Raw genomic sequence first — 24,931 nt, forward strand, 5'->3', positions numbered from 1 at the left:
TGTCAGATTTCCTGTGTGATACCTCGGTTAGTGGTACTCCTGGTAATGGTTGCTGTTAGTCATGGTGTTTTCGTTAGCACGATTGATGGCTGATGCTGTGCTGGTGATGCTGCTGGTAATCTCTCTTCATCCAAACTCATCCTTGGAGAGAAAACACCACCTTTATCAACATCAAATAGCATCGATATAAAGATGTATCTGTTTCCTAGCATTGTTTTTGCACCAATTAGTAAATACCATATGCATTTTGTATTGCAATAATGGTATTTGTGTAGAGCACTTTGATGCACAAAGTGTGGGAAGCTACTTGCCAGAATTACTTGACGAATATGCCACCTAAAGGTCTCAGAGAAGTCTTTTATCATCTCCGTGGAGAAGAGTTGGCTAACTCATGGCTTGCATATTGACTACCTGGGGTCCTCTTTGCTCTTCGTGGTTGTATTTGAATGGGATCTTCTCCTTTCTTCATAACAATGAACCAGCTTCTGAAGTCTGTGTTTCAAGAAACCTCGATCAAACTGTTCAGACACGGCTCAGGTTTCTCTACCTGCCTTAAGGTTTGATCCAAAAATGATCCAGTTTCTGCAATGATGAGGTCCAGCTCTGTCTGTGTAAACCTTGATTTGTCACCATTAGCATTTTCCTCTCAGTTCTGACATTCGGGGTTACAGCTAAGTAATTTATAGGGATCAAGTGCTTCGTTTCCAGTTTAGAAGAATATTTATCATTGAGTATTGTTGTTGTGCTGATCTTGGATGTGTTGGTATTAAAGCAACAGTAATCAATCTTGATTGGCTTCTATATTACCAATACAACAAGCCTCAACCCTGTTAATGTATTAGCCATTATAATGATTATAATGCATATTATGTAGCATTAATCTGTTTCTATTAGCTGTGTGGTGCAACAACCAGTGTTGATGTAGATATTTTGTTGTAGCATAATACACACTAATTTGTATCAATCACATTATTTAGCTGTGCTGTGTTATGTCCTGTAATCAACGTTGATTGACTTACTGTGTTAGCTATGCTGTATTACGTACTGATCCATTTACATGTAAACTCAGTGATTGCTGTCTCCCACAACAGACATGCTGTACGTGATATGGTTGTCCTGCGTGATGTTTGCCTGGAATTGGAACATCTGGCTGATCCCCGTGCGCTGCACCTTTCCTTATCAAACACCCAACAATGTGCATCTGTGGCTGATGATGGATTACTTCTGCGATCTGATCTACCTGCTCGATATGGCTGTGTTCCAATCACGGCTCCAGTTCGTAGAAGGAGGAGACATTATAGTGAGTAGTCATTTCGAGTTACACCTGAACAGAAGAGAAACATTTGCTCAGTTACCTTCAGTAGTGTGCAGTGTCCAGTGTTGGGCTTGAAGATTTAAAATCAATATTCTACCTGACATCCAAAGTTACCATCTGTAAATATGGAGCTAGGAGCTGCGTTAAGTTGTTCCATCAGAGGGATTGAAATGTCAGTTTGGCTCAGTGGTAGCCTTTGAGTCAGAAGGATGTGGTTTCAAGTCCCAACTCGTCTAAACTGATACTCCAGTGTGGTGGTTGGTGAGCACTGAATTGTCGGAGGTGCTGTCCTTCAGTTGAGACATTAAACCGAGCTCCCGTCTACCTGTTTGGGTAAACCTTAAAGATTCCATGGCACTCTTTATATATTGTAAAGTCAATTCACTTTACAGTATATCATGTGAAGCGCTTGGAGACGAGGCGTTCTATCAAATGCAACAATTATTATTATAACTATTCTCTCTCCCTGTGTCCTGGCCAACAATCCCTCAAATAAAATTGGTCACTCACTCCATGTTTTTTTGTGCACAACTATTTGTCATAAAATACAACAACACTTTACAGTATATCCTGTGAAGTGCTTTGAGACATCTTGATGACGTGATAACACACTGTATCAAATGTAAGGATTATTATCATTATTATTTTAGCTTTAGGTGCCTCACGCATGCCTTCCCTTAATAATCAGATAGCATCAGATGGTCCAAATGGCCTCCTCCTATGCTGCAATTTATTATTTCTCGCAAGGACAAGTCACGATAGCATCCCATCCCCATTGAGAAGGTCCAATGTCTCCAATAAACCAGTACTCTCAATCCAAAGGTTTGCTGGATTCCTCGATGGTAAGAGAATTCGAGCCTTATTTACAGGGTTAGAGAGTCTGTGACATTCAACAGTGACAGATAAGAGTCCCAGTCAGAGGCAAAGGGCCAGAAAACCAAAGGAATCTACCTGCCTAATGCATGCTGCACTCCCATTCAAAATAGCCCTCCCTGCCCTCCACCCATCCTGATCCCAACCCCCAGCTCAGTAATGTAATTTGTTGTTGTTGTTGATTGACATCAGGACCTTGGCCAGAGGCACTGGTGCAATATTGGTTTGTACATGTAAGTATCTGGAGGTTCAGTTAATAGGGGTAGTACGACTATATATGCCTAGTTATTAATGCAATTGGTATCTGTGTATTTCAGACAGACCAAAAGGCTATGAGAGCAAATTATATGAAAACAGAAAAATTCAAGGTAAGCTATTCTACATGTCAGACTGAATGGGTTTCATTTTATAATTGCATTTATTCCTGTTTAAAGCGCTTTAAATCTTAGCCTCCACCCACACTCAGGTTAACGATTCTCATCTTTTTCTTTTGTCGTTTCTATCAGGACTTGTTAGCTGTGTTCTCTTATGTATCTACATCAAGCGTAGACATAGTGAGATGGATTAGCATTTAGAAGAAAGGGCAACTATTGCTACAAGTACACAGTTACTACAATTCACAATAACTTTTGAAGCATCTTGACCTCATGATAAGACACCCACGTCAACTGCAAGGATTATTATTATGATTCAGGCATCAGTGACAAAGATTTCATACAAAAATATAAAAATATGAAAAAAATTGAGATGTATGATGCTAGAAAGCTCCAATTTTCTTGTGTTTATCTGCGAGTAAATTACCCCACCAGCTGAGATGGCAACGGAAACTCGTGGGTTGCTGAGTGATTCAAAACACTGCCCCATGTGAAGGGCACCATATAAATGCAAGTTGTTGTTGTTGTTCCGTCCAACTGGATTTCCAGCTTGTGAACATTGTCCAACTCCAATCTGAAGTCCTCAACAGGGTCCAGCTACTAACTTTAGCTCATTCTGAAACCTAATTATCCATGTAGCAATTTTCTGGGACCAAAAAAGAATGGTTGTACAGCTCACCATTTACTTCAGCCTCAAAAAAGCATTCTGATGACTCCTGAAGTCATCTTGGTTCAAGTTACATTTTGTTTGTCGGCCTGGCTCAGAGAGTAACACTTTCCCCACTGAGTCAGAAGGTTGATGGGTTCAAGCCTTGCATTGGGACTTGGAACTCATACAGTCAATGCTGACACTAATAATAAATAATAATACTCCTTGCATTTGATATAGTGCTCATCACATCTTCTAAGACATCTAAGAGTAGTCCATGATTAGAATGCACTTGCAGCTAATGAGGGAATTTGGTTATTTCTTTTGTATTAGATAAAGCGTAACATGTAAGTACACCTGCCATCTTACATTTAAATAGGTTAAATAATCTACTACACCCATTCCCAGTTCATCAGTGCCTTGTGCTGGATGATCAAATTATAAGCATTTATGGTGATTTGAAACAAGCTGAGAGGGCGCAGGGGGAAGCAGAACAAGGAAGAGAAAATCTGATTGCACATGTTGTGATTCCATTTCTAGATGGATTTGGTGAGCCTCATTCCTGTGGAAATCCTCTACATTAAATTGGGTGTTTATCCTGCATTGCGGTTTGTGCGATGCTTGAAGGTGAGTTTGACGTTTTTGTTCTTTCTCAGCTCATCCATGCTAGTTACACATTGCATTTAATGACGTGTTGGTGAGCTAACCTGATACTAGTTCCAGAAAAGGACTGCTTTTATACTGAGTATTTTGAATGCTCTTTTATTTTGCCCCCATCTTACTTCAAATGCTGCTGAAATTCTCATTCATGCCTTAGTCACCTTCTGTCTCAATGTTTTCAATGCCCTCCTCACTGGGGAGTCTGCCCAGATCCACTGTTGACAAGGTCCAAATGATTCAAAACTCTGCCGTCCTTGTCCTCATCCATACCAGGCTCCGTACCCCATCACCCTAATTCTCCCCAGACTCCACTGTCTTCCTTTGCAGAATGAATTGATTTCAAGATCCTCACTCCTACTTTCAAATCTCTTCATGCCCTGGCACCTCCCTACCTCTCCAGTCTGCCCACACCCTTCTCCTCTACACTCAGCTAACACAGGTCTCCTGTACATCCCTTGTCCCCTCCGCTTCACAATTGGGGCTGTGCTTTCAGCCACTCAGGAACACCTTGCTTCAATCTTTCCATCTTTCCCCTTCCCCCGCCCATCATCAAATCACACCTTGAGATGTTCCTCTTCGACCGTGCCTTCGGTCACCTCCCCTCCCCCTTTCTGGCTCAGGGTCAAGTCATATTGCTGTTAAGTGTTCCATGACGCTGCCCACGTGAAGGGTTTATATAAATGCAAGTTGTTTTTCAGTGTATATCTTCCAGGCACAAAGTAAGATGGCAGAAAATCTGGTGGACACTGAGTTGGTATCAGGGGGTATCATCTTCAGGAATGAATAACTCATTTTCTTAAGTACTCCAATCATGATCAGATGCATATTTTGACCCCTACCCTGACTCTGGCCAATTTAGTTTTGTCAGCAAATCTAACAGGCTGGAGAGACCGGTCACTAACGTGGAATAGTTCTGATCTTCCTTCAGGAATATATAATTACTCTCTCCACAAGCTCTGAAATAAGAGTTAATTTCCCACCTCGAGCTGTTCTCAGATTCTCATTTACAAGGAGATTCTCAGTTCTGACACCAGATGGGGCCCTCGACTTGGTTGGCTTCAGGGCTTTTTATCAGGTTATCAGGATACATCGTAAAGCAGGAATGAGGCAAAAATCTAATAATGCTGTGAAAGAAACCACTACTCACCAGTTACGGCACTGGATTTAATTGCGTTACTGAGTTCGCGACTGATAATAATAATAATAATAATCCTTGCATTTGATATAGCGCTTTTCACGTCAGGAGGACGTCCCAAAGCGCTTCACAAAACACACTGTAAAGTGAATTGACTGTATATTTGTGGGCGAACGCGGCAGCCCGGTACAGGAGGGAGCGTTCTTCTCAGAGTAGGCTCAATCGTCATATTGATAGGGTTATGGAGCCTGGTGCGGGAGAGGACGCAGGCTGCAGAGTTCTGGATTATCTGCAGCCTATGGAGGGGCAGAGTTGTGGAGGCCGACGAGCAAGGCGTTTGCATAGTATTGGTGCAGACTAGAAGAACCTTACTCTGTATCCAGTCTGTGCTGAATCTGACCTGGGAATGGTTGACACTAAAAACAGAAAAGTATTCGGCCAGTTAACCCTGGTTTAAGTCACCTTGTTGAGCACAACGATTCACCAAACACATGAATTTTACATATATTAGTACTGGGTGTTGCGTAATGTTAAATTGAGCTGGTTTGGTAATTATAGTAATAATAATAATCATTTCATTTGATACAGCGCTTTATCACATCGTCGAGATGTCTGAAAGCGCTTCACAGAATATACTGTGAAGTGAATTGACTGTATATTCATGGATGAAATGCAAATGTAGTGAACAGTAATGAAGAGTAATGAAACGTAGTGTGTTATTGAGTTAATATTGAGTATATACAATGACATGTGACTGAACTAATATGTGGTTAATGTTCTTAACAGTACTTGACCTTCCTTGAATTTAATGACCGACTTGAATCAATTATGAGCAAGGCTTATATCTACAGGTAACTATCTGGATCATACAATGTAACCTAATGTTAGAGAGGAAAGTGAGTCAACGTTTCAGACCTGAAACGTTAACTCACTTTCCTTTCTCCATAGATACTGCCTGACCCGCTGAGTGTTCCCAGCGACTTCTGTCTTTGTTTCAGATTTCCAGCATCCGCAGTATTTTGCGTTTTTGTAACATATTGTTATCTTGCTTTGATTAAACTCATCTCATTCCACGTTAGTCACAACATTGGATTCAATGATATGTTGTTGAGCCCTGATGTGCTCTGTGTATCTAAGTGATGCAAACAATAATAACTTTCAAAAGGGAATTGGATAGATACTTGAAACGGAAAAAAAGTGTAGCAATAATAACAACAACAAAATTACGTTTATATGGCGTGTTTCCCATCGGTTCTGGACTGGCTTAGTAAGGTGGAGTGTGCACAAAGCACAGGAAAACCCAGACAGACTGATACCTTGTCACTGTGACGTTTGGGGCACAGAGTGACATTAATTGCAAGATTCAAAGAATTTATAAAACAGCGAATCTTGACTTCATTTTCCTACTAAATCCTGGTGACTGACTCTCTCCTACACAGGCAGCATATCACTCTGTAGGAACAGTCACTTAAATACTCTTGAGCAGTCCACTTTCTAGGCGGAGACTGAATCGGCTTCACAAAGCAAGCGTTTATACTGTGGTTCAAATCAGCTTTCAATTTGATGATAAAACCACGAGTGCACTTCATTATTGAGTTATTATGGACACAGCAGTAACCACACGTGACCCAGGACACACAGACCCGCATATTAAGATACCAACTCTCATAGACATCCAACTCCTGTTGTTGCCCAGTTTTTACTGCTCATTTGCATTGAGTTGCTTCAAATAACAGAGGATAAATCTGGATTGTGCCGCATTACCTGAGAGCAAATTCCACTGGACCTCATTGGTGAGAGGATGGTTTCATGAGCACATTGCTTCGAATCACTGCAGTTAAAAACACGTACACACACTTCGACAGTTGATTCGGGATCCACTAAAATGTATAATGGATCATTCCTTTCAGTGTTATGAAAGAGCAGGCTGGGTGACCCGGTTACATAGAGTAATATGTTGGCCCATGCTGCTGTTTATATGTCATAAGATTCATTCATAACCCTCAATTCCCTTCCTCCTTTATATACGCATCAGGTTTTCTCTTAAATAGATTGAAGCTATTTGTTTCTAACCACAACTTCAACATTTTCATCGCTCTCTGTGTGAAGAAGTTCCTACTAAACTCCCTATTAGATACTACTGTTAGCTTATATTTATCCCCTCTGGTTTTGGATTCCCCAACAACATCAAACATAAAATAATCAATACTAGTGAGTGGTGCTGTGGGCAATTCCTGGGAGAACAATTGAGACGTGGACCCCTTGCTTGCCACTCTCGAGCCACTCTACAAATACTTCATAACAGTATAAACAAGTCATGGGTTTTTGCAGCTTTGCGTTCTGATCTTCATTGGCCAGAATAATTCAATAAATCTCTCAGTATTTATTTGAAAAGTATTTGTTTTAAGGTTGAATTTTAACACACGCCTTGTGTTTTATAGGGTAATAAGAACCACAGCGTACTTACTCTACAGCCTCCATATAAATGCTTGTTTGTACTATTGGGCGTCTGACTATGAGGGGATTGGAGCTAACGATTGGGTCTATGATGGTGAGGGAAACAGGTAATGATTTCTTGATGTTTCCCTTGCAGGCTGCTTGTCACATCACATCTTCTTCATTTCCCAACCTCGTTAATGTAAACTTTACTAACTCCAGTATATGTGTCTGGCTGGCTGCAAGACATCTGACAGAATAATATAGAAAGTTCATGTAGCTCTGTAAGAATCCGGTTATGTTGAGTCCTGGGAATACTTTGCAGCACCAATGTTTAAATCTGATTGTTTCATAACATAAAATAGTTTCATAGGAATACTGATCTTCCCCTTGTCTCTAGCCTAACAGTCCTAACAGCTGGGGTGGTCCTCCTTAGACACACAGCACGAAGCTTGTCACAGTGCTTTCAATGGCAAACTACATTTTTAGGAACATAGGAACAGGAGTAGTCCACTCAGCCCTTTGATTCTGTTCCGCCATTCTATAAGATCATGGCTGATCTGTACCTCAACTCCATTTACCCGCCTTTGCCCCATATCCCTTGATACCCGGACCTGACATCCATCTATCCATCTCAGTCTTGAAATTTGTAATTGATCCAGCATCCACAGCCTTTTGGGGAAGAGAGTTTTTAGCTGGTTAAATTCTGGCTTTATACACAGTCAACCCACTTTACAATATATTCTGTGAAGTACTTTGAGATGTCTCAACGACGTGATAAGGCACTATATCAAATGCAAGGTTTATCAGTATTTATCCCCAATTCAGATTCTGGGGATCCCAAGCCTTGGCTCTTGGAAACCTATTGCCTAATACTCTCCAAAGTTAAGTAAGCAAGTTGTGTCCTTCCAGGGAGAGAGGGTGTATTCCATTCCAGACTCAGGGAACTTTCCCTGTGTTGGTGGCAAGCGTACCCCTAAGTGTGCATTTTTTTCTGCACGCGTCACCACCCCCCACCGAAATTCATTGTCTGCATTGTTTTAAGTTCATTGGTTTATTTTACTTTTAAAATGTTTAAGTGGATGTGATTTGTGAGCTTTCATTCTCTGCTTTCGAGTACTTTATAATAATCCTTGCATTTGACATACGCCTTATTTCTTTGTTGAGACGCCTCAAAGCGCTTCACGTAATTTACTGTAAAATGGATTGACTGCATTTTGTGGGCGAAACGTGGCAGCCAGTTTGCACACAGCACCGTCCCACAAACAGTCATGGATTAAGCGACCAATTTTATTTGGGGGGATGTTGGCCAGGACAACGGCAGAGGTTTGTGGTTCTTTCTCTCCCACAGCTACATTCGGTGCTATTACTGGGCTGTGAAGACCCTGATTACAATCGGAGGATTACCAGACCCCAAAACAGTGTTTGAACTTCTCTTTCAACTTATCAACTACTTCATTGGAGTCTTCATCTTCTCGATCATGATTGGTCAGGTAACGACTGTATAAAAAGGATCAGCCATCACCAAGGGACTCCACCAAAGTGCGTCATCAATAGAACCAGAGGACATGGCCTGCGATTGAAGGAGGTTGTGGGGTTAAATTCAACACAAATCTGCGGGAATGCTATTTCAGTGAGCGAGTAGCAAACATACAGACTCAGCAGGGAAACAGCGGAAGCAGATTCAAATTGGATAGATGGCGTTCCCCAGTTCCGGTTGAAACGGAAAAGGAAGATGAGGGAGAGGTTGTTTCTAAATCTTTTGATAGCTCCGTATTGATCCGGATGAGCCCCTCTCACCATGGTGACAAGGAACAAGTGTTGTCCGTGGAAGTTCCTAAGGATGAAGAGGAGGTACACAAAGAGGAGGAGATACACAAGAAGAAGGAGCCTGACAAGTGATAGTGATTGTCTTAGATTTGTGCTGCTATCAGTTAATATAATAATAATAATAATAATCCTTGCATTTGATATAGCGCTTTTCACGTCGGGAGGACGTCCCAAAGCGCTTCACAGAACACACTGTAAAGTGAATTGACTGTATATTTGTGGGCGAACGCGGCAGCCAATTGCGCACAGCAATGTCCCACAAACAGTCGTAGATTGAGTTAAGCAGATTAGATTAGACTGCACAGGGTCTACCCTTACTCTGAATGCTACCACACAGTGAACCTTTTCACTGAGTCTTTAGAATGGGATTTGCCATTATAATGATGTGGTGAGAAAACACTACTTTTAGCAATTAGGGTGACCTCAGTGCTGCCTGCGTTGGGAGGATCCAGAACAGGTCTGATGTGTTAATTCTAGAAATGTCACATGTTCCAACAATGATATTCAAATAGTGTCTGCGTAGATCAAGCACACGAGAGGGATTTACTAACGTTAATGAGATGGGTTAGCTAACGAGCCAAGCCCACACAGACCCACAAACACACATACACACGTTTCCATGTTACATACTAAAACATACAAATAATAATAGTCCTTGCCCTTGATCTAAATGTCGCAAAACACTTCAGTTGTCCAAACAAAGTCTGCGTTCACACACAGACTAGACACAGATACGCTATACATATGCAGTATGTATAAACCAGAAACACAGCACATTGCACAGAAATAATGTAGATATTGGAGTACACTGATCTCTACAAAAGGGAATGTTTGCTGTCCCTTTCTATATGTATTCCCACTATAAAGGTGCAGTGACAGTTTATTCTCTTTCATGACCAACGTAAAATGGCCCCATACAGTGGAGTATTGTACATTGAGACCCAAATTGCACACTAATGCGCACACTACACAGTGTATATCTACTCGGTATGCACAGGAAACTTTCTGTGAATGTTTACACACACAGACGCAAGCATTGATTACATTATGCTGACTTACACAATTCTTTATACATACACACAACATTCAACATATGTAAACATTTCTGTCACACATTTCACCAAACATATATGAGAAAAATAGCATTTTGAGACATTACAATAACAGCAGAGCCTGTAAATTAGTACTATGTCATGTGATCAGTCCTCGGTCCGTCCCCCCCTCCACCGTTCCTGGGGAGTAGCTAATAACAACAACAACAACAAATTGCATTTTTATAACGCCTTTCGTGTCGGGAGGACATCCCAAGGCACTGGGCGGTGCTAATAATCACTACCAATAAGACTCACTAACATATGTACTATCTTACTGTAAACAAGTGTTTAATCCCACATCCCATGAGCATGTGGGAACACAGGAGAAACACGGAATCCCCTCCCAGTGAGAATACCTTCCATGTTACATGGTTTCATTGAGCTGCAGAATTCTGATGCAAGATGTCTCCCCTCCAACAAGAGACTTGAAGAGAAGAAATGAAACTCAGCAAGCCCTCTCTGGAGGAACACAGGATAGATTGGAACAGCACCCGTTGTGTTTCAGGTCCTCTGTTTCCTTATGCCCACAATCCACCCATAGCAAGAAAGCAAATCAGGCCACACTCAGTCTGCCATGTCGAGTGAGAGTAGCAGAGAGGCAAGTGTGTGTAATGTGATATCACAGCATTAAGTGAATTAAAGAAAAGGGTAGAGTGCAGATCCTCATAATCTAATCCATAACCAGGATAATAACACTGTACACATACATACACACACTCACTCCGTCTTGTGCTTGTAATGAGCACATGACTGATAGTGATACCTAACCCACTTCATTTGCAGAGCAGAAGCCTGAGGAATCGTTCCATTGTTATTGGGAATGTAACATTAGCCTTCATGGATTACTGTTTTGGGTCTCATTAAGTTCTCACTGCAGATACCGTACTGCTTAGAGCTAACATTGCGAGAGTTTATTGTAGTGAACTATTGCTGTGCCGAATATATTTACTGTCTTCAACTATGCTTTTTGCCAGCGATGATTAACAATTAAATTGATTATACGATGTATGTCTCTCGAAGTTCAAAAACTATTTAACCCGAACAAGAGCAACAGTAAGCATTGGTTTACGGTGGTGTTTGACTGGAGCCTTTAGGTCCTAAAATTAGTTTGATCATTTGGGGGGAAATAGAGAATATATGACGTGCAAGAAATGCCATGGCATATAAGGTATTGTAAAGAAAACCTGTTATGACAATAAGTTCCTTTTAGGGACAAGTGTTCCTTTAAAGAAGAATTTCCTTTTCGGGTGTTTTACTGCTGAAAGGCTGGTCAGAGCTTTTCAACAAATGGTGCCCTTCTCTGCAGTGAATCTGATATACACGTTACAGTATCACACAACTCCAGTCACCTGGCAAACGAGAACAAAAAAAATCAGGTTCTCAGCCCTGTGGGATTGCTCCTCCTAATAATATCTGGACTTGGAGCTCACAGTCGAGGTTTGATCCTCCAGTGCAGAGTTGGGGGAGCGCTGCATTGTCGGACGCGCTGTCCTTTGGAAGATACGTTAAGCCGAGGTCCTGTCTGCCTGTTCAGGTGGATGTTAAAGATCCCACGGCGCTATTCAAAAAGAGAAGAGAGTTTCTCCCGATGTCCTGACCAACAATTCCCCAAATATAATTGGTCATTCACTTCATGGCTGTCTGTGGGATATTGTTGTGTGTGATTGCCCACAAAATACAGTCACTCCCCTTTAGAGTATACCCTGTGAAGTGCTGTAAGACATCCTACAGACGTGAAAGGCTGTATATAAAATGGAAGGATTATTATTATCACCGAGTCCATCCTGTCTGTGCCGCTGCTCCTGTTTTTCCAAATCAGCTTATTTTTTTCTGGCCGACAATCCCCCAGATATAATTGGTCAGTCACTCCACGGGCTGTCTGTGGGCCATTGCGGTGCGCAAATTAGTTGCCGCGTTCGCCTATAAATACACAGTCACTACACTTTACAGTAATATCCTGTGTAGCGTTGTGAGATGTGTTAATGGCGCTATATGAAATATCAGACTATATACGTATATATGTATATATATGCAAATATATATATATATATATATCGACACAGTCACATTATATCGATCACCTTTCACTTTGATCAATGTATTCCCGATTCATGAAACTTGAACGCAGTTGCTCCCGTGGCCCCGCCCCCTGACGGCAAGGCCCCGCCCCCCGACGCAGTGACCCCGCCCCCGACGCCCTGGGCCACGCCCCTGACGCCATGGCCCCGGTCGCTGATTGGTCGGCGGCCGGGTGGGGGCGGGCCTTCGTGTCATTCACAAAAAAATGTATCCCCCCAGCGGCTGCGCATGCGCTGAGCGAGCGTCTGAGTGAGTGAGTGAGTGAGTGAGATCAGCTGTGAGTGTGTGTGTGAGAGAGTGACTGTGTCTGCGCTGTCGCCCAGAGCTGAGCTGCGGAGAGGGAGGGAGTGAGTGAGAGAGTGAGACCGACAGATGTTCTGCGCGTTAAGTGTCGGTAAGTTTTCTTTATTGTGAACCCAGAGACGGGGTGGGCGGCTCCGGCTCGTGTTACCCCCCCCACCCCCCCCCCCCACCCACCAGGGAGTAGGGGAGCGGCCAAAGGGAGGAGGAGAAAGAGAGAGAGAGAGAAGGTAGCACTGCAGGGGAGAGAGCAGGAGGAGAAGGGAGGGAAGGAGAAAAGGGAGGTGGGGAGGGAAGGAGAAGGGGGGATGGAAAAGGGGGAGGAAGGAGAGGGGTGGGGGGGGGAAGGAGAAGGGGGGGGGGTGGGGGAAGGGGTGGGGTGGGGGGAGAGAGAGAGAAAGGGGAGAAGTAGGGGAAGGAGAGGGGACCAGGGAGGGAGATGGAGAGAGAGGGAGAGGACAGGGAGGGAAGAAAGGGCAGTGGGAGAGGGGCAGTGGGAGGGGAGATGGAGAGCACAGTTGCTCCGTTCAGTATCGCCCCCTCCCTCAGGTTTTTGCCCTCTGCTGTGTGGACCCCCTTTTTCTTATATACCTGCGCTGCTATCTCTGCGTCCAGAGTTATTACACCATCCACTCCCCCCCCCCCCCCTCCACCACACCCCACCACACCCCCACCCCCCCCCACCACACCCCACCCCCCCCCACCCACCCCACCCCCCACCACAACCCACCACCCACCCTCCACCACACCACCCACCCACCCCTCCTGTGCCGTCTCCCTCCTGCCCTCCCTCATCGAGCGCTCTGGGGCGCTAACCCTGTGTGAGGGGCGCTATGTAAAGGCAAGTTGTTGTTGTTGTTGTGGTGGCGGTGGTGGTGGCCGGGCCGCCCCCTCGGCCGCTGCGCCGTAACCTGTTCAGATGTCGGGGTGACGCCCGGTTTGCCCGGCGCCGACTCTCGCTGCCCCGCACCGACTCTCTCTGCCCCGCGCCGACTCTCGCTGCCCGGCGCCGACTCTCGCTGCCCGGCGCCGACTCTCGCTGCCCGGCGCCGACTCTCGCTGCCCCGCACCGACTCTCTCTGCCCTGCGCCGACTCTCGCTGCCCAGCGCCGACTCTCGCTGCCCCGCGCCGACTCTCGCTGCCCCGCGCCGACTCTCGCTGCCCGGCGCCGACTCTCCCTGCCCGATGCCGACTCTCGCTGCCCTGCGCCGACTCTCGCTGCCCTGCGCCGACTCTCGCTGCCCTGCGCCGACTCTCGCTGCCCGGCGCCGACTCTCGCTGCCCCGCGCCGACTCTCGCTGCCCCGCGCCGACTCTCGCTGCCCGGCGCCGACTCTCGCTGCCCGGCGCCGACTCTCGCTGCCCGGCGCCGACTCTCGCTGCCCTGCGCCGACTCTCCCTGCCCGGCGCCGACTCTCCCTGCCCGGCGCCGACTCTCCTGCCCGGCGCGCCGACTCTCCTGCCCGGCGCCGACTCTCGGCTGCCTACGCTCAGTGTCACATTCACTTTCCATCAAAACATCACTACATCATTTCTAACAATAACAACAAAAAAATTACATTCGTGTAGCGAGTTTCACGTCGGAGGACATAAGGCTTTTCCATCACGGGATCCGTACCTTGGCAGTACTTACCTGGACTTGCTAAATGCCCAGACTGCTTTTGGTTTAGTTTTTTGTTTCTTTTCTTTCAACTTATAGTTGTCTTTTCAGGAACAGTTTTCCTTCACAATTAAGTATATCCCTGGTAACATCCCTCTGTCTACATCTTTAGCCACATATAAAGTCCTAACATTCGTATGCTGTGTAGAATATCATTGCTTGTTGATCCCGCTCCTACTCTGTGAGGTGTATAATGTTATATAAACATAATAATAATCTTTGCATTTGATATAGCGCTTTATCAGGTCTTCGGGACATCTCAAAGCGCTTCACAGAATGTACTGTAAAGTGAATTGACTGTATATTTTGTAGGTGAAACGTTGATCTGCTGTGCCTCTTAGTTACTCTCTTCTTATGTGGGCAAGTGATCGATGGGCAGATGCCTCAATAATAATAATAATAATAATCCTTGCATTTGATATAGCGCTTTTCATATCTTTTAGATGTCCCAAAGCGCTTCACAGAATATGCTGTAAAGTGAATTGACCATATATTTCTGGGCGAAACGCAGCAGCTAATTGCGCACAGCAGTGTCCCACAAACAGTTGTGGAATGAAAATGTCCAACTTATTATTGTTTTGTTTTTTGGAGGGACTATTATCAGGTGTGTGCAGTAAGGAAACTTGCCCAAGGTTTCGCCCTGCCGGGAATTGAACCCAGGTGTCTCGCTTGCAAGGCGAGTGCTCTAACCACTAAGCTACAGGACTCCATGATGTATTTGCAAAGCTGTACTGAAATGTGTGCCCTTGTTTTTCATCTTGTTAATTCTAATTTTATCTTGTATTTTGTGGATTTGCTCCTTGAGATCCTTGTCACTGGAGGCCGAGGTATTTCTGATCTTGAATCTCCTGTTGTAGGAGTATCAGCGGAAAAAGGATTGGGATGGGGGCGTCGCATCAACACCATGTTGTGGGTTGTGTTGATGATGGATTTACTGGTGGCGCTTTCTAATGCTGGCGTCAAGTAAAAAAATCTTTAGACTATCTCAGTCGGAGAGTTCAGCATTTCTACGTGTCCTGTAATGAGCAAACATTGATATTGATATAAGATTGCATCAGCAGCCCCCTGTGTGAGTAATCTCATAATGGACTGAACTATAGACAGTCCAGGACATCAAACATCTCAAGGATGGCCCCTTGAAGATCCTCCTGCATGTGACCTAGAGATAATGCAATAAGCTTTATTGTGCAATCTTGCATCTCGTGTGAGCTGCTGTTGCACTTATAACCTTCTGTTAAATGTGTTGCCACCATCCTCCATACCGATGTATGTGCCTTAAACTAAGCTTTTGACCTGCAATGGGTCCAGCCAATTTGCATTCCTCTCCTAGGACTGCTACGTCCTTTGTGTCAGGTAAGTGTTCACTTGGTGATAACGTGTTGCGTTGGTGCAAGTGTCAGATTTCCTGTGTGATACCTCGGTTAGTGGTACTCCTGGTAATGGTTGCTGTTAGTCATGGTGTTTTCGTTAGCACGATTGATGGCTGATGCTGTGCTGGTGATGCTGCTGGTAATCTCTCTTCATCCAAACTCATCCTTGGAGAGAAAACACCACCTTTATCAACATCAAATAGCATCGATATAAAGATGTATCTGTTTCCTAGCATTGTTTTTGCACCAATTAGTAAATACCATATGCATTTTGTATTGCAATAATGGTATTTGTGTAGAGCACTTTGATGCACAAAGTGTGGGAAGCTACTTGCCAGAATTACTTGACGAATATGCCACCTAAAGGTCTCAGAGAAGTCTTTTATCATCTCCGTGGAGAAGAGTTGGCTAACTCATGGCTTGCATATTGACTACCTGGGGTCCTCTTTGCTCTTCGTGGTTGTATTTGAATGGGATCTTCTCCTTTCTTCATAACAATGAACCAGCTTCTGAAGTCTGTGTTTCAAGAAACTCGATCAAACTGTTCAGACACGGCTCAGGTTTCTCTACCTGCCTTAAGGTTTGATCCAAAAATGATCCAGTTTCTGCAATGATGAGGTCCAGCTCTGTCTGTGTAAACCTTGATTTGTCACCATTAGCATTTTCCTCTCAGTTCTGACATTCGGGGTTACAGCTAAGTAATTTATAGGGATCAAGTGCTTCGTTTCCAGTTTAGAAGAATATTTATCATTGAGTATTGTTGTTGTGCTGATCTTGGATGTGTTGGTATTAAAGCAACAGTAATCAATCTTGATTGGCTTCTATATTACCAATACAACAAGCCTCAACCCTGTTAATGTATTAGCCATTATAATGATTATAATGCATATTATGTAGCATTAATCTGTTTCTATTAGCTGTGTGGTGCAACAACCAGTGTTGATGTAGATATTTGTTGTAGCATAATACACACTAATTTGTATCAATCACATTATTTAGCTGTGCTGTGTTATGTCCTGTAATCAACGTTGATTGACTTACTGTGTTAGCTATGCTGTATTACGTACTGATCCATTTACATGTAAACTCAGTGATTGCTGTCTCCCACAACAGACATGCTGTACGTGATATGGTTGTCCTGCGTGATGTTTGCCTGGAATTGGAACATCTGGCTGATCCCCGTGCGCTGCACCTTTCCTTATCAAACACCCAACAATGTGCATCTGTGGCTGATGATGGATTACTTCTGCGATCTGATCTACCTGCTCGATATGGCTGTGTTCCAATCACGGCTCCAGTTCGTAGAAGGAGGAGACATTATAGTGAGTAGTCATTTCGAGTTACACCTGAACAGAAGAGAAACATTTGCTCAGTTACCTTCAGTAGTGTGCAGTGTCCAGTGTTGGGCTTGAAGATTTAAAATCAATATTCTACCTGACATCCAAAGTTACCATCTGTAAATATGGAGCTAGGAGCTGCGTTAAGTTGTTCCATCAGAGGGATTGAAATGTCAGTTTGGCTCAGTGGTAGCCTTTGAGTCAGAAGGATGTGGTTTCAAGTCCCAACTCGTCTAAACTGATACTCCAGTGTGGTGGTTGGTGAGCACTGAATTGTCGGAGGTGCTGTCCTTCAGTTGAGACATTAAACCGAGCTCCCGTCTACCTGTTTGGGTAAACCTTAAAGATTCCATGGCACTCTTTATATGTTGTAAAGTCAATTCACTTTACAGTATATCATGTGAAGCACTTGGAGACGAGGCGTTCTATCAAATGCAACAATTATTATTATAACTATTCTCTCTCCCTATGTCCTGGCCAACAATCCCTCAAATAAAATTGGTCACTCACTCCATGTTTTTTTGTGCACAACTGTTTGTCATAAAATACAACAACACTTTACAGTATATTCTGTGAAGTGCTTTGAGACATCTTGATGACGTGATAACACACTGTATCAAATGTAAGGATTATTATCATTATTATTTTAGCTTTAGGTGCCTCACGCATGCCTTCCCTTAATAATCAGATAGCATCAGATGGTCCAAATGGCCTCCTCCTATGCTGCAATTTATTATTTCTCGCAAGGACAAGTCACGATAGCATCCCATCCCCATTGAGAAGGTCCAATGTCTCCAATAACCAGTACTCAATCCAAAGGTTTGCTGGATTCCTCGATGGTAAGAGAATTCGAGCCTTATTTACAGGGTTAGAGAGTCTGTGACATTCAACAGTGACAGATAAGAGTCCCAGTCAGAGGCAAAGGGCCAGAAAACCAAAGGAATCTACCTGCCTAATGCATGCTGCACTCCCATTCAAAATAGCCCTCCCTGCCCTCCACCCATCCTGATCCCAACCCCCAGCTCAGTAATGTAATTTGTTGTTGTTGTTGATTGACATCAGGACCTTGGCCAGAGGCACTGGTGCAATATTGGTTTGTACATGTAAGTATCTGGAGGTTCAGTTAATAGGGGTAGTACGACTATATATGCCTAGTTATTAATGCAATTGGTATCTGTGTATTTCAGACAGACCAAAAGGCTATGAGAGCAAATTATATGAAAACAGAAAAATTCAAGGTAAGCTATTCTACATGTCAGACTGAATGGGTTTCATTTTATAATTGCATTTATTCCTGTTTAAAGCGCTTTAAATCTTAGCCTCCACCCACACTCAGGTTAACGATTCTCATCTTTTTCTTTTGTCGTTTCTATCAGGACTTGTTAGCTGTGTTCTCTTATGTATCTACATCAAGCGTAGACATAGTGAGATGGATTAGCATTTAGAAGAAAGGGCAACTATTGCTACAAGTACACAGTTACTACAATTCACAATAACTTTTGAAGCATCTTGACCTCATGATAAGACACCCACGTCAACTGCAAGGATTATATTATGATTCAGGCATCAGTGACAAAGATTTCATACAAAAATATAAAAATATGAAAAAAATTGAGATGTATGATGCTAGAAAGCTCCAATTTTCTTGTGTTTATCTGCGAGTAAATTACCCCACCAGCTGAGATGGCAACGGAAACTCGTGGGTTGCTGAGTGATTCGAAACACTGCCCTATGTGAAGGGCACCATATAAATGCAAGTTGTTGTTGTTGTTCCGTCCAACTGGATTTCCAGCTTGTGAACATTGTCCAACTCCAATCTGAAGTCCTCAACAGGGTCCAGCTACTAACTTTAGCTCATTCTGAAACCTAATTATCCATGTAGCAATTTTCTGGGACCAAAAAAGAATGGTTGTACAGCTCACCATTTACTTCAGCCTCAAAAAAGGCATTCTGATGACTCCTGAAGTCATCTTGGTTCAAGTTACATTTTGTTTGTCGGCCTGGCTCAGAGAGTAACACTTTCCCCACTGAGTCAGAAGGTTGATGGGTTCAAGCCTTGGGACTTGGAACTCATACAGTCAATGCTGACACTAATAATAAATAATAATACTCCTTGCATTTGATATAGTGCTCATCACGTCTTCTAAGACATCTAAGAGTAGTCCATGATTAGAATGCACTTGCAGCTAATGAGGGAATTCGGCTATTTCTTTTGTATTAGATAAAGCGTAACATGTAAGTACACCTGCCATCTTACATTTAAATAGGTTAAATAATCTACTACACCCATTCCCAGTTCATCAGTGCCTTGTGCTGGATGATCAAATTATAAGCATTTATGGTGATTTGAAACAAGCTGAGAGGGCGCAGGGGGAAGCAGAACAAGGAAGAGAAAATCTGATTGCACATGTTGTGATTCCATTTCTAGATGGATTTGGTGAGCCTCATTCCTGTGGAAATCCTCTACATTAAATTGGGTGTTTATCCTGCATTGCGGTTTGTGCGATGCTTGAAGGTGAGTTTGACGTTTTTGTTCTTTCTCAGCTCATCCATGCTAGTTACACATTGCATTTAATGACGTGTTGGTGAGCTAACCTGATACTAGTTCCAGAAAAGGACTGCTTTTATACTGAGTATTTTGAATGCTCTTTTATTTTGCCCCCATCTTACTTCAAATGCTGCTGAAATTCTCATTCATGCCTTAGTCACCTTCTGTCTCAATGTTTTCAATGCCCTCCTCACTGGGGAGTCTGCCCAGATCCACTGTTGACAAGGTCCAAATGATTCAAAACTCTGCCGTCCTTGTCCTCATCCATACCAGGCTCCGTACCCCCATCACCCTAATTCTCCCCAGACTCCACTGTCTTCCTTTGCAGAATGAATTGATTTCAAGATCTTCACTCCTACTTTCAAATCTCTTCATGCCCTGGCACCTCCCTACCTCTCCAGTCTGCCCACACCCTTCTCCTCTACACTCAGCTAACACAGGTCTCCTGTACATCCCTTGTCCCCTCCGCTTCACAATTGGGGCTGTGCTTTCAGCCACTCAGGAACACCTTGCTTCAATCTTTCCATCTTTCCCCTTCCCCCGCCCATCATCAAATCACACCTTGAGATGTTCCTCTTCGACCGTGCCTTCGGTCACCTCCCCTCCCCTTTCTGGCTCAGGGTCAAGTCATATTGCTGTTAAGTGTTCCATGACGCTAGCCCACGTGAAGGGTTTATATAAATGCAAGTTGTTTTTCAGTGTATATCTTCCAGGCACAAAGTAAGATGGCAGAAAATCTGGTGGACACTGAGTTGGTATCAGGGGGTATCATCTTCAGGAATGAATAACTCATTTTCTTAAGTACTCCAATCATGATCAGATGCATATTTTGACCCCTACCCTGACTCTGGCCAATTTAGTTTTGTCAGCAAATCTAACAGGCTGGAGAGACCGGTCACTAACGTGGAATAGTTCTGATCTTCCTTCAGGAATATATAATTACTCTCTCCACAAGCTCTGAAATAAGAGTTAATTTCCCACCTCGAGCTGTTCTCAGATTCTCATTTACAAGGAGATTCTCAGTTCTGACACCAGATGGGGCCCTCGACTTGGTTGGCTTCAGGGCTTTTTATCAGGTTATCAGGATACATCGTAAAGCAGGAATGAGGCAAAAATCTAATAATGCTGTGAAAGAAACCACTACTCACCAGTTACGGCACTGGATTTAATTGCGTTACTGAGTTCGCGACTGATAATAATAATAATAATAATCCTTGCATTTGATATAGCGCTTTTCACGTCAGGAGGACGTCCCAAAGCGCTTCACAAAACACACTGTAAAGTGAATTGACTGTATATTTGTGGGCGAACGCGGCAGCCCGGTACAGGAGGGAGCGTTCTTCTCAGAGTAGGCTCAATCGTCATATTGATAGGGTTATGGAGCCTGGTGCGGGAGAGGACGCAGGCTGCAGAGTTCTGGATTATCTGCAGCCTATGGAGGGGCAGAGTTGTGGAGGCCGACGAGCAAGGCGTTTGCATAGTATTGGTGCAGACTAGAAGGAACCTTACTCTGTATCCAGTCTGTGCTGAATCTGACCTGGGAATGGTTGACACTAAAAACAGAAAAGTATTCGGCCAGTTAACCCTGGTTTAAGTCACCTTGTTGAGCACAACGATTCACCAAACACATGAATTTTACATATATTAGTACTGGGTGTTGCGTAATGTTAAATTGAGCTGGTTTGGTAATTATAGTAATAATAATAATCATTTCATTTGATACAGCGCTTTATCACATCGTCGAGATGTCTGAAAGCGCTTCACAGAATATACTGTGAAGTGAATTGACTGTATATTCATGGATGAAATGCAAATGTAGTGAACAGTAATGAAGAGTAATGAAACGTAGTGTGTTATTGAGTTAATATTGAGTATATACAATGACATGTGACTGAACTAATATGTGGTTAATGTTCTTAACAGTACTTGACCTTCCTTGAATTTAATGACCGACTTGAATCAATTATGAGCAAGGCTTATATCTACAGGTAACTATCTGGATCATACAATGTAACCTAATGTTAGAGAGGAAAGTGAGTCAACGTTTCAGACCTGAAACGTTAACTCACTTTCCTTTCTCCATAGATACTGCCTGACCCGCTGAGTGTTCCCAGCGACTTCTGTCTTTGTTTCAGATTTCCAGCATCCGCAGTATTTTGCGTTTTTGTAACATAATGTTATCTTGCTTTGATTAAACTCATCTCATTCCACGTTAGTCATAACATTGGATTCAATGATATGTTGTTGAGCCCTGATGTGCTCTGTGTATCTAAGTGATGCAAACAATAATAACTTTCAAAAGGGAATTGGATAGATACTTGAAACGGAAAAAAAGTGTAGCAATAATAACAACAACAAAATTACGTTTATATGGCGTGTTTCCCATCGGTTCTGGACTGGCTTAGTAAGGTGGAGTGTGCACAAAGCACAGGAAAACCCAGACAGACTGATACCTTGTCACTGTGACGTTTGGGGCACAGAGTGACATTAATTGCAAGATTCAAAGAATTTATAAAACAGCGAATCTTGACTTCATTTTCCTACTAAATCCTGGTGACTGACTCTCTCCTACACAGGCAGCATATCACTCTGTAGGAACAGTCACTTAAATACTCTTGAGCAGTCCACTTTCTAGGCGGAGACTGAATCGGCTTCACAAAGCAAGCGTTTATACTGTGGTTCAAATCAGCTTTCAATTTGATGATAAAACCACGAGTGCACTTCATTATTGAGTTATTATGGACACAGCAGTAACCACACGTGACCCAGGACACACAGACCCGCATATTAAGATACCAACTCTCATAGACATCCAACTCCTGTTGTTGCCCAGTTTTTACTGCTCATTTGCATTGAGTTGCTTCAAATAACAGAGGATAAATCTGGATTGTGCCGCATTACCTGAGAGCAAATTCCACTGGACCTCATTGGTGAGAGGATGGTTTCATGAGCACATTGCTTCGAATCACTGCAGTTAAAAACACGTACACACACTTCGACAGTTGATTCGGGATCCACTAAAATGTATAATGGATCATTCCTTTCAGTGTTATGAAAGAGCAGGCTGGGTGACCCGGTTACATAGAGTAATATGTTGGCCCATGCTGCTGTTTATATGTCATAAGATTCATTCATAACCCTCAATTCCCTTCCTCCTTTATATATGCATCAAGTTTTCTCTTAAATAGATTGAAGCTATTTATTTCCAACCACAACTTCAACATTTTCATCGCTCTCTGTGTGAAGAAGTTCCTACTAAACTCCCTATTAGATACTACTGTTAGCTTATATTTATCCCTCTGGTTTTGGATTCCCCAACAACATCAAACATAAAATAATCAATACTAGTGAGTGGTGCTGTGGGCAATTCCTGGGAGAACAATTGAGACGTGGACCCCTTGCTTGCCACTCTCGAGCCACTCTACAAATACTTCATAACAGTATAAACAAGTCATGGGTTTTTGCAGCTTTGCGTTCTGATCTTCATTGGCCAGAATAATTCAATAAATCTCTCAGTATTTATTTGAAAAGTATTTGTTTTAAGGTTGAATTTTAACACACGCCTTGTGTTTTATAGGGTAATAAGAACCACAGCGTACTTACTCTACAGCCTCCATATAAATGCTTGTTTGTACTATTGGGCGTCTGACTATGAGGGGATTGGAGCTAACGATTGGGTCTATGATGGTGAGGGAAACAGGTAATGATTTCTTGATGTTTCCCTTGCAGGCTGCTTGTCACATCACATCTTCTTCATTTCCCAACCTCGTTAATGTAAACTTTACTAACTCCAGTATATGTGTCTGGCTGGCTGCAAGACATCTGACAGAATAATATAGAAAGTTCATGTAGCTCTGTAAGAATCCGGTTATGTTGAGTCCTGGGAATACTTTGCAGCACCAATGTTTAAATCTGATTGTTTCATAACATAAAATAGTTTCATAGGAATACTGATCTTCCCCTTGTCTCTAGCCTAACAGTCCTAACAGCTGGGGTGGTCCTCCTTAGACACACAGCACGAAGCTTGTCACAGTGCTTTCAATGGCAAACTACATTTTTAGGAACATAGGAACAGGAGTAGTCCACTCAGCCCTTTGATTCTGTTCCGCCATTCTATAAGATCATGGCTGATCTGTACCTCAACTCCATTTACCCGCCTTTGCCCCATATCCCTTGATACCCGGACCTGACATCCATCTATCCATCTCAGTCTTGAAATTTGTAATTGATCCAGCATCCACAGCCTTTTGGGGAAGAGAGTTTTTAGCTGGTTAAATTCTGGCTTTATACACAGTCAACCCACTTTACAATATATTCTGTGAAGTACTTTGAGATGTCTCAACGACGTGATAAGGCACTATATCAAATGCAAGGTTTATCAGTATTTATCCCCAATTCAGATTCTGGGGATCCCAAGCCTTGGCTCTTGGAAACCTATTGCCTAATACTCTCCAAAGTTAAGTAAGCAAGTTGTGTCCTTCCAGGGAGAGAGGGTGTATTCCATTCCAGACTCAGGGAACTTTCCCTGTGTTGGTGGCAAGCGTACCCCTAAGTGTGCATTTTTTTCTGCACGCGTCACCACCCCCCACCGAAATTCATTGTCTGCATTGTTTTAAGTTCATTGGTTTATTTTACTTTTAAAATGTTTAAGTGGATGTGATTTGTGAGCTTTCATTCTCTGCTTTCGAGTACTTTATAATAATCCTTGCATTTGACATACGCCTTATTTCTTTGTTGAGACGCCTCAAAGCGCTTCACGGAATTTACTGTAAAATGGATTGACTGCATTTTGTGGGCGAAACGTGGCAGCCAGTTTGCACACAGCAGCGTCCCACAAACAGTCATGGATTAAGCGACCAATTTTATTTGGGGGGATGTTGGCCAGGACAACGGCAGAGGTTTGTGGTTTTTTCTCTCCCACAGCTACATTCGGTGCTATTACTGGGCTGTGAAGACCCTGATTACAATCGGAGGATTACCAGACCCCAAAACAGTGTTTGAACTTCTCTTTCAACTTATCAACTACTTCATTGGAGTCTTCATCTTCTCGATCATGATTGGTCAGGTAACGACTGTATAAAAAGGATCAGCCATCACCAAGGGACTCCACCAAAGTGCGTCATCAATAGAACCAGAGGACATGGCCTGCGATTGAAGGAGGTTGTGGGGTTAAATTCAACACAAATCTGCGGGAATGCTATTTCAGTGAGCGAGTAGCAAACATACAGACTCAGCAGGGAAACAGCGGAAGCAGATTCAAATTGGATAGAT

At 43.2% G+C, this 24,931-nt stretch overlaps 2 protein-coding genes across 5 annotated transcripts in view; both read left to right on the forward strand.

Annotated features, from left to right (window-relative positions):
• cngb1a (cyclic nucleotide gated channel subunit beta 1a) overlaps positions 1-24,931 on the forward strand; it is a 47,788-nt gene that overhangs the window by 5,905 nt on the left and 16,952 nt on the right. The window contains exons 4-9 of the mRNA XM_042340419.1: positions 1,092-1,300; positions 2,506-2,556; positions 3,752-3,838; positions 5,793-5,857; positions 7,448-7,570; positions 8,794-8,935. Of these exons, the coding sequence (XP_042196353.1) occupies positions 1,092-1,300; positions 2,506-2,556; positions 3,752-3,838; positions 5,793-5,857; positions 7,448-7,570; positions 8,794-8,935 (677 nt within the window). The remainder of the gene's footprint in view (positions 1-1,091; positions 1,301-2,505; positions 2,557-3,751; positions 3,839-5,792; positions 5,858-7,447; positions 7,571-8,793; positions 8,936-24,931) is intronic.
• kifc3 (kinesin family member C3) overlaps positions 12,703-24,931 on the forward strand; it is a 52,041-nt gene continuing 39,812 nt past the window's right edge. For all 4 annotated transcript variants that reach the window (XM_042340194.1, XM_042340192.1, XM_042340193.1 and 1 more), the window contains exon 1: positions 12,703-12,839. The gene's annotated coding sequence lies outside the window, so the exon portion shown is untranslated. The remainder of the gene's footprint in view (positions 12,840-24,931) is intronic.

The sequence above is a fragment of the Callorhinchus milii genome, unplaced genomic scaffold (genome assembly GCF_018977255.1).
Source record: "Callorhinchus milii isolate IMCB2004 unplaced genomic scaffold, IMCB_Cmil_1.0 Scaffold14, whole genome shotgun sequence".
Taxonomy (NCBI): Eukaryota; Metazoa; Chordata; class Chondrichthyes; order Chimaeriformes; family Callorhinchidae; genus Callorhinchus; species Callorhinchus milii.